General features: G+C 32.8%; 2 protein-coding genes across 3 annotated transcripts in view; both read right to left on the bottom strand.

Annotated features, from left to right (window-relative positions):
• Positions 1–8,325: 8,325 nt before the first annotated feature.
• Positions 8,326–13,962, bottom strand: part of LOC136273826 (ladderlectin-like) — a 54,262-nt gene continuing 48,625 nt past the window's right edge. The window contains exon 6 of the mRNA XM_066079421.1: positions 8,326–8,962. The gene's annotated coding sequence lies outside the window, so the exon portion shown is untranslated. The remainder of the gene's footprint in view (positions 8,963–13,962) is intronic.
• The window catches only part of LOC136273825 (low affinity immunoglobulin epsilon Fc receptor-like), a 42,047-nt gene continuing 37,042 nt past the window's right edge, over positions 8,958–13,962 (bottom strand). Inside the window, exons 2-5 of one of the 2 annotated variants that reach the window (XM_066079419.1) lie at positions 12,015–12,065; positions 10,607–10,707; positions 10,361–10,457; positions 8,958–9,032 (exon numbers count right to left, since the gene is read on the bottom strand). In XM_066079419.1, coding sequence (XP_065935491.1) covers positions 8,974–9,032; positions 10,361–10,457; positions 10,607–10,707; positions 12,015–12,065 — 308 coding nt within the window. In that variant the 3' untranslated portion in view covers positions 8,958–8,973. Of the gene's footprint in view, positions 9,033–10,360; positions 10,458–10,606; positions 10,708–11,981; positions 12,066–13,962 lie in introns of both variants that reach the window. The other variant, XM_066079418.1, reaches the window with a different exon arrangement.

Genomic DNA, 13,962 nt, shown 5'->3' with positions numbered 1-13,962 from the left:
TACACATAGAAGTTAAAAGATGACTGTTGAATAAATTAGATAAAAGCAATTCGTTTCTTGCATGCGCGACTTTAGTTTTAATGGATGGAACTCATTCCCTTGCGAAGCACGACCTTTGGTGAGAGGGTGGGACAGAACTTTCCAAAACGGGAAAACCAAAAAACGCGGGTTGACTTCTTAACGAAAAGTGTAAGACGAGTTCAGCATGCATCGTGGGCAGATACCTTGGATCAGACTTCTCTCGTTAATGTGAAAATGTTAACACCTAAACGCGATTTTACTATAAAAGAATTTTCCAGAACAGGGTACCCAGGAATGCGGGTTGACTAATTAGCATTATGGTGGAAAGTGCAGGGCGAGTTAATCTTCGGGCAAATACTTTGAAACTGAAAACTGGTTTAAAATATGCAAATGAATATGCATACACTAGCATTTTTATAATTTCATACATTTTTTTACCACAGAAGATTGGTAGTAATCCTTAGTCATTAATTTGTAAATAATGAACAGATTGTGTTCTACGGCTTTATGAATAAAGCCCCTCTATCTCAAAATTGGTGCACGAGCAGAAGTAATAAAATATTCGTGCATCAGTAAAAATTAGATATGGATCGTAAACTGTTGCCGAAAAAATGAAACAGTATTTGTACGAAATTCGCACGATCTAAAGCTACCGTTGCGCGATGTAAACGCATTAAGTCTTGCTATACATCCTGCGTCTATGCGCGACTGTTGTATAATGCAAGCGAGTTAATAAGATAATGTGATAGGATCGCACGAAAGACCAGGTGATCAGACCATTGAACGTGTGCCAATTCAATTGATCGAGCGGCGCTCGTCCGATCATGCGTTTCATGATACGAATGCTCATACGAGTCAGAGAGAAATATATATACTGTCAGATTCCGACGCTCTTCAGTAGACACAGTTATATTCGAGTGAAGATGCCGCCAAATAAAATGACAAAAGCAACAGCCGAAGCAGACGGCGAGGAGGTATTGGTGAAGCAGGATCCAAGGTCTTTTAAGTGTGGTGTGAAACAGATATGCATATACAGTGTATATATGCTAGTGGCAAAGCATGGCAAACTGAAACCGATTTTTAAGTTTACATAAGACACGTTGAGCAACATCCTCATATGGTAGCAAAACACACGCATTAACAGCTGCAACTTACCTTTCAACCTTTAAAAAGCGCAACGTGTTCGTGCGCCAATTGTGAAGGGTCTTCAATGATGTATGCATAAAACGATGAAGTTGAATTGTGTGTGTGCGGGTGGGGGGGGGGGGGGTTAATTATAGTGAAATTTGACATATAGAACAAAATTTAGAGATACGACGCACTGGTTTTAGATTTTAAAAAATTGCTTTTTTTCCAGCCAGCTGCAACCAAAAAAAAATAAGGCCACGTATATGTATACATTATCCATTTCTGTACATTTTATCCCTGCCCGCTCTTCTAAAAATCAAGCAATGCAGATGCATGGTTTTTTATTTTGAATTTAAAGAATAGGTTAAGAAAGTAATAAAGAAAGAAATTGGATACAGTATATATATATATATATATATATATATATATATATATATATATATATATATATATATATATATATATATATATATATATATATAAAGAAAAAAATATGGTTCAACATATTAGGCATTGTATCATATTAATGTGTAAATTGTTAATTTCCGCGCTTGCACAGAATATCATCAAGTATACTAGTTAATTTATGGTTTGAAAATCATTCGAGTTACCTTAATACTGAAATACGTTGTAACTTTCTTATTGCATTGAAACAAAAGGAGGCGCCTAGTTCTGTAATTTGTATTATACATCTTAATGTACATTATTTATTGGTACGAAACCGTATCATTGAATAAATTGTTAGAAAGAACACCTGTTCTGCTTAGTATTTGAAATCTGTTTTTTTTCTTCAATTTTGTATATTTTTTTCATTGACATTGATAGAATCATACTGAATCTCCAAATAAGATGAGTATTAAATAAAGTTGTATGTTTTTCGTTAAAATAATTTTTTTTCCCAAAAACCAAAAACATCAAAATATATTGACAGAAGATAATTCTTATTCAAAGTTTTAGCTATGTTCAGTCGCTTACAAGATCAAATGCGTGTAACCGTTTATCCATCTGGATACTATAGTCTGTCCCAAGTTATTGCTTCCATCACTTTTTGGTGATTTTTATTTTAAAAATCACATGCCTGTGAAAGAAGTACAGTTGTATGGGTTTTTTTCAATATTAGATAGGCCAGACTTACCCACAAACCGACAAACTTACCGACAAAAAAGGTAGAAAGATTTGGCCCTGTTACCACAATGTACATGTCAGTAAATTTCATGTCATTTGATCTATCTTACATGTATATATATACTCGTCAATTTCTTGTATGTTTTATTTCTTGTACATCTGTGTATAATTTTAGACACGCCCTCTTCACGAGTCACGTGTTCTGCTGGGTAGAGCATGTTTGGGACTTCCTGTTACACTATTTTTCAACAGCAACTAATTTGATTTCGCTGTTTATTTGAATAAGAAAGACATATATCTGTCCGGAAGAACAAGATACCCCGGAAGAAAATCTATGGAACAGACGATTTTCTATTTGTTTGCAAAGTAGTTTTATCTACAACGACGATTTTTTAATCGAAAAAGCGGGACCTTGCGGTAACACGAATTTTCTTTGTCATATAAATACATTCATGTAGTCAATATGAGGATTAGTTTGGATTCACTCATGTTAATATATATTTATATCCTTAATTTTGACATTTCTTTGAAATTTTAGAAGATAAAGAGACAAAACATATGCTTTAGCCTTCAAAGTGGTAGTGACCTCTGTTTGTTTAAAAACTACTTCAAATAAGCTCGTTACATCTTGCTTCATGTTTTGGAGATTTTCAGAATAATCGTTGTTTACGCTTTGCAAACGTTCAACAAAAACCCTTTTAAAGTTATATTCTGTGTGATAAAGTTGTACAGAAGCTCGATGATGCATGACCGAGGTCGCGTCACGCATTTCCTGCATTTTACCACACAGCCCTGAAACGTTAGAGACCATCCACTGTTGCTCCCTTATCAGTATCTTCAATGTATCTCCCATATCTGTTATGTTGTCTTTCTGGTCAGTATATTTGTCCTGTAATGAGATCACTTCTGAATCCATTCGTTTGAATCGTTGATCTCTGTCATCAATTGCGTTTGATAGATTTGTCATTTTCTCCAAGAACATCGCTGTTTTCATGCCAAAAAGATACAGTTCTAGATACGTGATTTGGCAATTCTCTTCTAAGGTCTGTAACTGAGTTTATTGTTCTTTGTTGATCTTGTCTCTTTGAAATCATCTGACCATTTTCGATTTTAAGCTGCCGTTATCTTTCTTTGCTATGTCTTTTTTAAACTCGATAAATCTCTTGAGAAACATGTTTCGAACAAGTCTGTTCAATTCTGTAGGAATTCCATGCACACCTTTGGATACACAGTTTGTGCTGAACAATACTAGTAGTTGAACAAGCAGTATAGAAGCTGAAACAGAGTCAACTTTTTCATCGTTTTGATATGATGCGAATCACATCACAATAAAAAAAAACCTGTTTATGAATTCATCTGAATGTTTCTGACAATATAAATACTATAAATTGTACTTAAGAATAAGTGTTCAACTTATACGTCTGTATTTAGTTTCTGAACTTTCAAATATTTTGGGGAAATGCAAGTTTCATGCAGACCAACGCAATATATTTTGTTCAAATTAACAGATACAAAAATGTGTTCTATCCTATATGCAAAACTTGATACAACACAGTACTTCATAATTACAATTATAAATTTCTTTACAGAAGTTCTGGGGTTTTTTGGTTTCGTTTCTTGTATGCAAATAGAGTTTGCAAGTTATGAATTTAGCAGACTAGAAAGAATCAAGAAAAGAATCAATAGCAAAACATATTCAAATTTATAAAGAAATAATGCTTCAAAGAAAATTTCTACAATTTTTCTATTCAAAATAAATTTTAATTAAGGATTACGTTTACTCAGAATAAAAAAATCCATTGATGATAATGAAAACCATCTATTGTGTTTCGTAGACCTTTCACGGTAGTGTTATTTTTCACTTTCATGTCAATGACATACTTTTTAAGTTAATGGGCATTGAAAATGTTTTGAAAAATGTTTTGTAAACCCAAAAATTTTATAACATTTAAATTGAGATTTTCTTAATTGTGACAATAATACAAACTGCTTAACGCTTTTAAAATGAAAATCATTTTATGAAAGGCAGAGACACTAAATACTAGTAGATGCAAAGCATTAAGTTTTCATTCCCAATTTTTATAAATATCCCAGTCCGAATTTCCTCTAACAGTTTTCTAATTCCTACCCTTTTTTTATTTAACAAAACACTGAATGACGATAACACTAAAACATTTATACTATTAAACTGAGTATCTTTACCTTACTCTGCTAGTGACGTTATTATCGTTTTTAAGCATTTAATTTTCAATATTTTATAGTGAGTGCCATACTATTGTCTAAATGAAAACATGAGATAACACCAACAGAAAATATGCAAAATTATGTTCCCTATTATAAATAAAATCCTAACTTTAAATAATATAGTACTACCAAAAATATTTCAGTGAAAAAAAAAACCAAAATCTGAGCAAATTTAGTCCAAATTTCTTCTGTTTCAAAGAGACCAAGTATGTTTGAGCCTAATTCCATAACATAATAAAAATATCGAAAGTTATGATGTCAATAATCATTCATTTCATAAAACATTTTGTGTTAAGAACAAATTTTACTCATGACATTGAACTTTATAACAATAAGAATTTGAGAACTTAAATTCTGAGTAAACAATGTCCTTAAAGAAAGTTGTGATGATGTTCAGTAGCATGCCACACAACCACTTGTTTCAAGTGTACAAAAGGTTAGAAATTTACATACTCAAAAGCAAACCTCAATCCTCTTAGTAGGAGATTCATGCGATGCTTCTGTAGTTTCACGTATTCAATATACTCAACATTTTATATTAAATACTAATTTTATCAAACACTGGATTCCTAATCTAAATTGTTTGATAAAACATGGATATTTTGCAGGGGTGTCAATTTTACTCAGTTGGCTTAGTCGATTAATCGGTGGGTTAGTCGAACGATACTCCAGTATCGTTGGATTATTTGAAACTGTGTGTCCTTTTCAATTCTACTCTTACATACAGTATTTTAAAACTTATTTAAAAAATAAGATTTAAAAACTTGTGATGATATTTAATAAATGTTCCGGTATTTGATTTGAAATAAATTGAAAAGTAAAATATCTAAATATCCGTTTGGAAATGTTCTAGTTTTTCTTTTGACGCGTACACATAATTGAGCTACATATCATCTTGGCAAATCATATGTGACCTTTTCTTGGTTAATTAAGGCATTGTTCCATGCCTAATCAACAACTAAAGATTATTGATTATTAAAAACTAACGCCTTGAGATGTTTATTGATATGATCAGTTAAAATTTTGATTAAACATTTATCCAATGAATAACTGAATAGAAGAAAAAACTAATTGCTCAACTTATTATTATTTTTTTATTATTCATTTCAACTTTGAGCAATAAGCTCATCAGTATTGAACATAAGTATAAACATATGCGAGGCACGCAAAATGCGAAGCCAGTAGACTTCAGAGTCTCTGCAGAGCGTGCATTCTCGCTATGGAGAACAACATACAACTTTTATATATGATTACATCATATAAAATATTGTGAGATACAATAGATATATATGATACTGATAATATGATTTAATATGATTGCAATAGAATTTTTTTTTACCAAGGTTTCATAACTCTTTGGTATTGTTTGAACTAAATAACTGGACAAGTTGGAACATAGATGTTTTTTAACATAATAATTCTTAATGTATCTTGATCTAAATGTAAATGGGGCATTTTAACACAAAGTAAAAAACATCTTCAATGCCGTTGTGATTACAAAAACAACTTTTTTCAAGTTTCTAGGAATTTACAATTGTACTTAAAGGGGCATGGTCACGATTTTGGTCAAATTTTATCTTTCTGTTTTTATTATTTACAATGCTTTAGGAATGCATTTCTAATGATCAAATGAAATTTGGGTGCCAGTCGATGAGGTTTAAGCAAGATACATGGCTCTAAATTCTTCGTCATGTAAACATGGCTCGTGCACTGTTTTTGTTTACAAAGGTTAAATATACCAGTAAAAATCTCTTTCAAGCTGATATGTCTATCTTTTTATTCATTTTAACCACAAATAAACAGTTACTAACGATTAACACATTCATTTCCTATAACTACATGTACAGTTTTAATCCAATGTTTTCTCAGACGTCCGTGTCAATTTGTTCTCGCCCATTTCAAATGTTTTGACTGTAACAAGTGAAACTAACGTAAGCTGTATATTTCCAATTTTGCCAGTTAATGTTCCGCGGTCTTACCACGATAGCTGTTCGGAATGGAGATGTCGCCTTTTTTATGAATCGGTACGATGAAAGCTCTGGACCAAAGTGATGGGAAAACCCTTGTTTAAAATGTTGTTAAATAAATAATGTAGAGATGGCAACAGCAAATTTATGTAATATTTAAAAGTTTCATTTAACATCATGTCAGGACCACAAGACTTTTCGTTTTTCGTGTTTTTCACTGCGTTTCAAATTTCCTCGAATACAATTTCTTTTTCCAGTTCTTCAAACATTGATTCTTCATCCAGTTTCGGATGCAGGTCTTCTGTTAGAGTGGTCCCCTCTAGGGTTTTGAAGTACTCGAGAAAGTCGTTAGCCGTCACAGCAGGTCTCATTGATTTGTGTTTAGGAAACGTTTTGTAAGACAGTTTTGGGTTTGATTTTCTTGGCGCACAAAGCATATCTCCCCCTGTTGTAAATATTGACGCTTTGACGCGGGTCTCGTACTTTTTAAAGATTTGTTTAACAGCGTGGGAGGTTAGTTTAAACAATATTTATTCATTATAGATTCAAATACATTTACATGATGATAATTACAATTGTAAGATCGGGAAACAAGCCATAAGGCTTATATTAATCCCTCTCTTGCAACATGCGTGGAGGTTAAGCTCCAGTACATGTCATTCTAAGTACTTCTATTCAAAACAATAATTTGATCTACAAAATGAAATCAATTATTAGCCAGGGACACCGATTGAACACCTATGGAACAGATTGTCACTTACGACTCAAACTTTCCGAGATTAAAAATATGTTATTTTTATTCGAAAACTAAAAACCGCCGCATTAAGTAAAAAAAACCCTGAAATATTTTGATGTTTTGTTCCCTTTATAGCGAGTAATCGACTGAAAAGTTTTAGTCGATGATCGTCGTGACCGACCGATAGTCGAGTACTTGTTGACATCCTTAATATTTTGCAATGAGAGAGAGAGAGAGAGAGAGAGAGAGAGAGAGAGAGAGAGAGAGAGAGAGACGCTTCTAATGTCCTTGATGCCTTGATATGAAATGTTATGTTCGTGTTAATATCTTTGTCCACGTGGAGAGACGATATGCTCACGACAAGTGATCTCGGATGGAATGGAAATACAGTTCACTATAGGTCGCTCGGAGGGCGGGGTCCTAATTATTACAAAAGAAAAATTCTAAATCCTAAGTTACTTTTAATCTGTAAAGTTAGATAAATATAAGATGTTCTGCTTTCTTATTAACGAATGAAGAAATGGAAAATGACAATGACAAAATTTGAATCAGCTCAAAAATCCATGAAGCAAATTGCAGATTCAAAGCCGAGCAACACGGACTTCTAAAAAGATAGAGGTGGGATCAGGTGCCTAGGAGGAGTAAGCATCTCCTGCCGACCGGTCGCACCCACCGTGTGCTCATTGTCATGATCATGAAAAACGGAAGAAACCGTAGTGAGTCCGGTGTATAAAGTATGAAAAACGCCAGTCAGCATGTGTCTTAAGGAAACACTGTACTTGCTGACAATGTCATTGTAACGACCATTGAACTTGCGTTTTTATTTTTATTTTTAAATCATTTTATTTGAAATTCTTGATATTTTTGTTCCAATAACTTGTTTGTTTGTAGCTTGCCTCGCTTAAGACAGAGCATGCTCTTGCATAACGAATAAACTGAGGGACATATATCCCATAAGCAGATGATGATGGTATATTGCTATATAAGGGAAGTTGACGATGGAAAAATTAAAATTATCATCATGTTTATCTTATAGCTTTGTTGTTAGGCCACCATTAATGTCTTTTTCTTGTAAACTATCCAAATATGAAACAGAATCTAAGAATATGTGGTATCTTTTATTTCGATCTCACTCGGATAGACGAGTTAATATAAAATAAAAAGTAACATTTCTTAATAGATAAAACATCATCAATATATTTAAATGTCGAGTTGAAGGCCACAGCAAGTGTTTTATTCTTTCCTTGCACAAGCTTTTGAATTAATTCTGCTTCATATGAATATAAGCGTCATAAAAGGAATAAAGGCAGCGTCATATTACAAATATTATTGAAACTATATTTCTACATTAATTTACTTGTTTTTGTTTTGAAACCTAGATAATATATAATTAAACTAAACATATACGAGTAAATCATTCCAGTTACCTTAATGCTGAAATACGTATTGTTAGAAATAACACCTGTTTTAACTTGCTTAGTATTTGAAATCTGGTTTTTTTAATTGTGTATATTTTTTATTGACATTGATCGAATCATACTGTGCCCAAAAATAAGATGAGTATTGTAATACAGTTGTTTTTCTTAAAAAACATTTTTACAAAGTAACAAAAACATTAAAACATATTGACAAAAGATATTTGATCATTATCCAAAATTTTAGCTATGTACAGTCGCTTACAAGATCACGCGTGTAGCCGTTACTCCATCTAGATATACTAGCATTAGATAGCAGATGGCTGTTGCTCTTTGGTTATATCCAGACCCATAGACCTTCCGTGACGTCATCCTTACCTCCTGTCCAGTAGCCCTCTATAAATTTAAGCCAAATAACATTTGGTGCAGTGTAAAATTATTCCTTAATAACTTTCTCTGCTTTTTAAATACATTCACATTAAGATGTCGTCTGCAATATAATTTATTTTTATGGTTTTCAACAATTAAAGAACCGATTGAATTGAAATTATTTGCAAATTGTATAATAATATAACGAACAGTAAAAGCATTGTAAGTCAAAAATAATATTCGCATTATTACATGATGAAAGCATAACTTTATTAAAACAAAATTATAAATTCACACTGAGTTTCAGAAACATAGCATCGAGGGGGGGGGGGGGGGAGGGGGTGGAGGAGGGTGAGAGGGGGGTCCTTCATTATTGAATTTTTTATAGTAAATTTCAGAAAAAATGCGTATGAAGAAAAAGTTTGAAGGTAGCAGCCCCTTTCCCGATTGATCATTCTATGTGACTTGATTTTTTTATTCAAAATTTGATCAGAATGCCACAGAACAATAAAATACTTAATAAAATTATACGCTCTATAACATATAATATTATTATACTTTCATGTTAAATACTGAAATCCGATTGGTTTAGACGCAGTTGATAATCCGTTCTATTACCCTCAGCGTTAGCAACACACTTAGCAACGGGTAACACAACGAATTGTTACATGCGCGTAAATTATGCGCGTACGGTTCGCTGTAGAATTCACGTAAAACAGTAAAAAATTCTCTAAAATTAAGACGTTCAGTATAATAAAATAAATAGTGCCTGTTTAGTGGGATAACAGTTGAAATTGACATCCCTCGAAAACCATTGGCAACCTTCGCTTCGCGTCGGTTGACAATGGTTTCCTTGGGGTGTCAATTTCAACTGTTACCCTCCCAAACAGGCACTATTTATATACTAAAAGTTTCATGGTCACTTTTTCCGGGATTTAACATATATACTATAATAGAAATTTATCCTACCCCTTTCTTAAAATTATGAATAATTGTGTCAGAAATCAAATTAATTCTTTTGGGTGTATTATTTTTTTTAAAGCGTAACAGAATAATGACTTAGCTTTTTCTTTAATGTTTTGAATCAAGATATGGTATAAATACATGAACACATTAAAAATGTCAAATTTTCAAATCAAAATATTTTAGCCTTCTAAAGATAAATGGGTATTTTTTTTTCATTGGGAATGAGGAGCAAAAATCAACATATCCGACATTTTATAAATCCACGCAATACATGTTTTTATATACGATTCAAACAACTTATTTCATATAACTATCTTCTATAATAACTGCCATGTGGTTAACAAACGTCTATCTAAGACCATTATTTAAAATCTGACAAGAAATCAAACCTCCGGTCTTAAAGTTTTGAAGGCTTGTTGTCAGAAAATCGTTTTCCGCCTTTGTTTCTATTTCCACAAGTTTTGAACCAGACATCAAACACTTCATCTGAAAATGACGATAAAAAAAATACTTTGAAATCTGAATTATCTTTGTAGAAAAATACCATAAAATTAATTTACAATTTCATGATTTTATAAAAAGTCGGGAATTAAGAAGGTAAGAGGATAAGGACAAATTACAAATTCTGTTGTTACCGAGGCGTTGTTCCAGGACAGCTGCTGGTTAACAGCCATGTAACAGGAAGTCTCAAACATGGACCATCCAATAGGACACGTGACAGGTGAAGAGGGCGTGCCTAAAATTATATACAAAATATGGAGCTGATAAAGAATGACATTCCTTTACATGTGTCAGTGGTCATTTTATACTAGTATACAACAAATTGTGAAAAAATTACAAAGATTTTCAAATGAGAGTGAACGAAATTGTAATATCCTGATTTTTTTTCTATTGTAATGATTGACGCATTGTCTATAATTTTATGGACCCAATATCAGCAAATTTCGTTGTAGTTTGTGACCCTGTCGTTTTATGAATAAACATCAATAGAATGGATGGGCCCGAATACAATAAAGGATGTGTATATGAAGAAATTAAGCAGATCGCACAATACTCGTTTATATATCACACTGTCATTGTTTGTCGCCAAAATCTTACCAGTTGAGGAAATACATAGCAATAAAAGAAATAACATTCGTTGAAAATACAATTGAAAAAAATGTATTCGCATGAATAAACGTTTATTGCATATACAGTCACGTCGAACACTCTTAACAAAATGTATGTCACGTGGCATGCGTGATATAGACGAGTGACAATATGAAAGGTTTAGCGAGTTCACACCAGGTAAACAGCATCAGTGTATAAGGGGGAAACCAACTTGTCTCTTAAAGGGACCTGGAAACGATTTCAGATGAAAATTTCATTTTTGATTTCTATCTGTAAAATAGTTTACTTTTGTATTTTGAATGATTCACCAAAATTTGAGTGTTAAAAGTCATGTTACAAGCGAGATACAGAGGAAAGAAGTTGTTGTTATGTAAACAAAGCTCGAGTCTTAAAATATTTGTTTACAAATATTGTAAATTAAAGATATTGTTATTTCTTTATCAAAACAATTTGGGGAAACAAGATGGACTGATTCAATGGGCTCATAAATAATATTTTCACAACAAACAGCAATATTAAAGTTGAAGCTTATATTAATACAACAAATAGTTAAACATTAACAGAACTCGAGCTTTGTTTACAAAACAAAGAATTCTAACCTCTGTAACTCGCTTGTAACTCAATATTTGACTTACACAAGTTCAAGCATTGAAAACATCCATATTAATAATTCCAGACATAAAAAAATTGAAAAAAAAAAATGAAATTTTTGAGCTCAAACCGTGTCTAAGTCCCATTAAAGAAAAAAATGGTCCGGTTATGTATAGGTAGGTAAAAAAAAGAAGCCCAGCTGTTATAAGTTTATCCCAATAATCACGTCCTTTGTCTAGCATGCTTTCAACAAATTCAAACATGCACTAATGCTCATGAAATAAAACAAATGTACTACGGTACTACTACCTTTGTTTAAAGTGATGTTTTGTTTCAGCTCACCCATTTCAACCTGAAGGCGCTCCATCATCAACGCATATTTTCTCATTTCCTCTGAAAATTAACAAAACTGAATATTAAAAAAACATAAAAGACAAGATGTAATTATAATCGGGGCGATTATAAAGTCTCCTAAAAGAACAAAGCCATCATTGGAAGTAGGGATGACCTACATGGGTCAAACATTACAGACAAAAAGATTTAGAACTTATTTTTTATTCTTTTTATTTTTTATTTCTGAAGATTCATGATGTTCCCCAGGAGTCCTTTATTATACATCAGGTGAACCAACATGACCCAAGGAACAAGAACATATATGGTTAAGGGGTGGAGATCTTAACCGTTTTAAAGATATTTGGGCACTCCCTGTTTGAGGGGGGTCAGGACCTACATACCATTTGATGCCCCTTGACACCAGGAACAAGAATATACATGTATATGGTTTAGGGGTGGGGATCAAAACCGTTTTCAAGTTATTTGTGCACTTCCTGTTTGAGGGGGGTCAGGACCACCCCCGGGGCCCATGACCTACATACTATGTAATTTCCTTTAACAGGAGGAACAAGAATATATATGGTTTAGGGGTCAGAATTTTAACAGTTTCTGAGATATATGGTAATTTCAAATTCCTGGGGATCTCGACCGTTATCAAGATATTCGCACACTTCCTGTTTGAGAGGGGTCAGGACCATCTCCAGGGCCCATGACCTACATACCATTTGATGCCTCTTAACACATGGAATAAGAATATAACTGGTTAAGGGGTGGGGTTCTTAATTGTTTTCAAGATATTCGGCACTTACTGTTTGAGAGGGGTCAGGGCCATCCCTAAAGCCTATGACCTACCTACCATTAGATGCCCCTTGACACAAGGAACAAGAATATAATATATATTATATGGTTTAGGGGTGGGGATCTTAACCATTTTTTGGTAATTTGTGCACTTCCTGATTGAGGGGGGGTCAGGATATATATATATATATATATATATATATATATATATATATATATATATATATATATATATATATATATATATATATATATATATATATATAAGAAACACTAACAAACCAACAACAACAAACCAACAACACTCGTTACATGTACCTATAGTGTCGGATCAAAACATACACATTTATAAGATGAGATATAAAAAAGCACTAAAAATAACCAACGACACGAACACGGAGAGAAAAAATAAAGAAAAATTTTGGATGCATAGACTGAAGTCATTCCGCCCTGACGGCATGATCAAATTAAGTGACTTCACCAAAATGAACATCAACTAAACGTAGCAATATCACCATCATCATCCTTTTGGGTACATGTACAAACTTTCATTCATGTAATTTATTCAACTTATGAGCTCGTTCCTTGGTTTTGTTATTTTTAATTGTCATTTATCCATTTTATTTTCTTTATTTAACTCCCATTAGTTTTTACACTCTTATGTATATTTATGCGGTCTTTTACAGAGCCTATCTTCCCTACAAACCTTCACTACGAATTCTCTTACTAGTACAACTTAATTAACAGCAACCCCCAATTAGCAAATTAATTCGTTCGCGTTATCTTCTAGCACTTCTTCACACACCCCTGCGAATGTTATTGTCATTTTAATTTTAGACCACGTGGTTTTATTTGACCCTTTCAGTTTCGCAGTAAAAATCGTGCTTCGTGTTTATAGTCTATTTTAGAGAATCTAGGTACTTGTAGTCAAATATAAATTCAGGAGGTTTATTGATTTTAAACTTTGTCTTTATTAATTGGTGGATAAAATGGGTTCTAGAAATAAATGTGACAATACCAAAAATAGTTTTCTTCTGCTGTTGCGACAATTAACATACGTAGTAGATCTCCCCCCCCCCTAAGAATTAATTTTTGATCCGCGCCTGACCTAGTAATAACATCAATAGTGAAACAGACTGTACTATTTTATGCAGAATGT

This window comes from Magallana gigas, chromosome 3, assembly GCF_963853765.1.
Source record: "Magallana gigas chromosome 3, xbMagGiga1.1, whole genome shotgun sequence".
Classification (NCBI taxonomy): domain Eukaryota; kingdom Metazoa; phylum Mollusca; class Bivalvia; order Ostreida; family Ostreidae; genus Magallana; species Magallana gigas.
The sequence above is the reverse complement of the archived record's forward strand: the minus strand, read 5'-3'. Positions and strand labels throughout refer to the sequence as shown.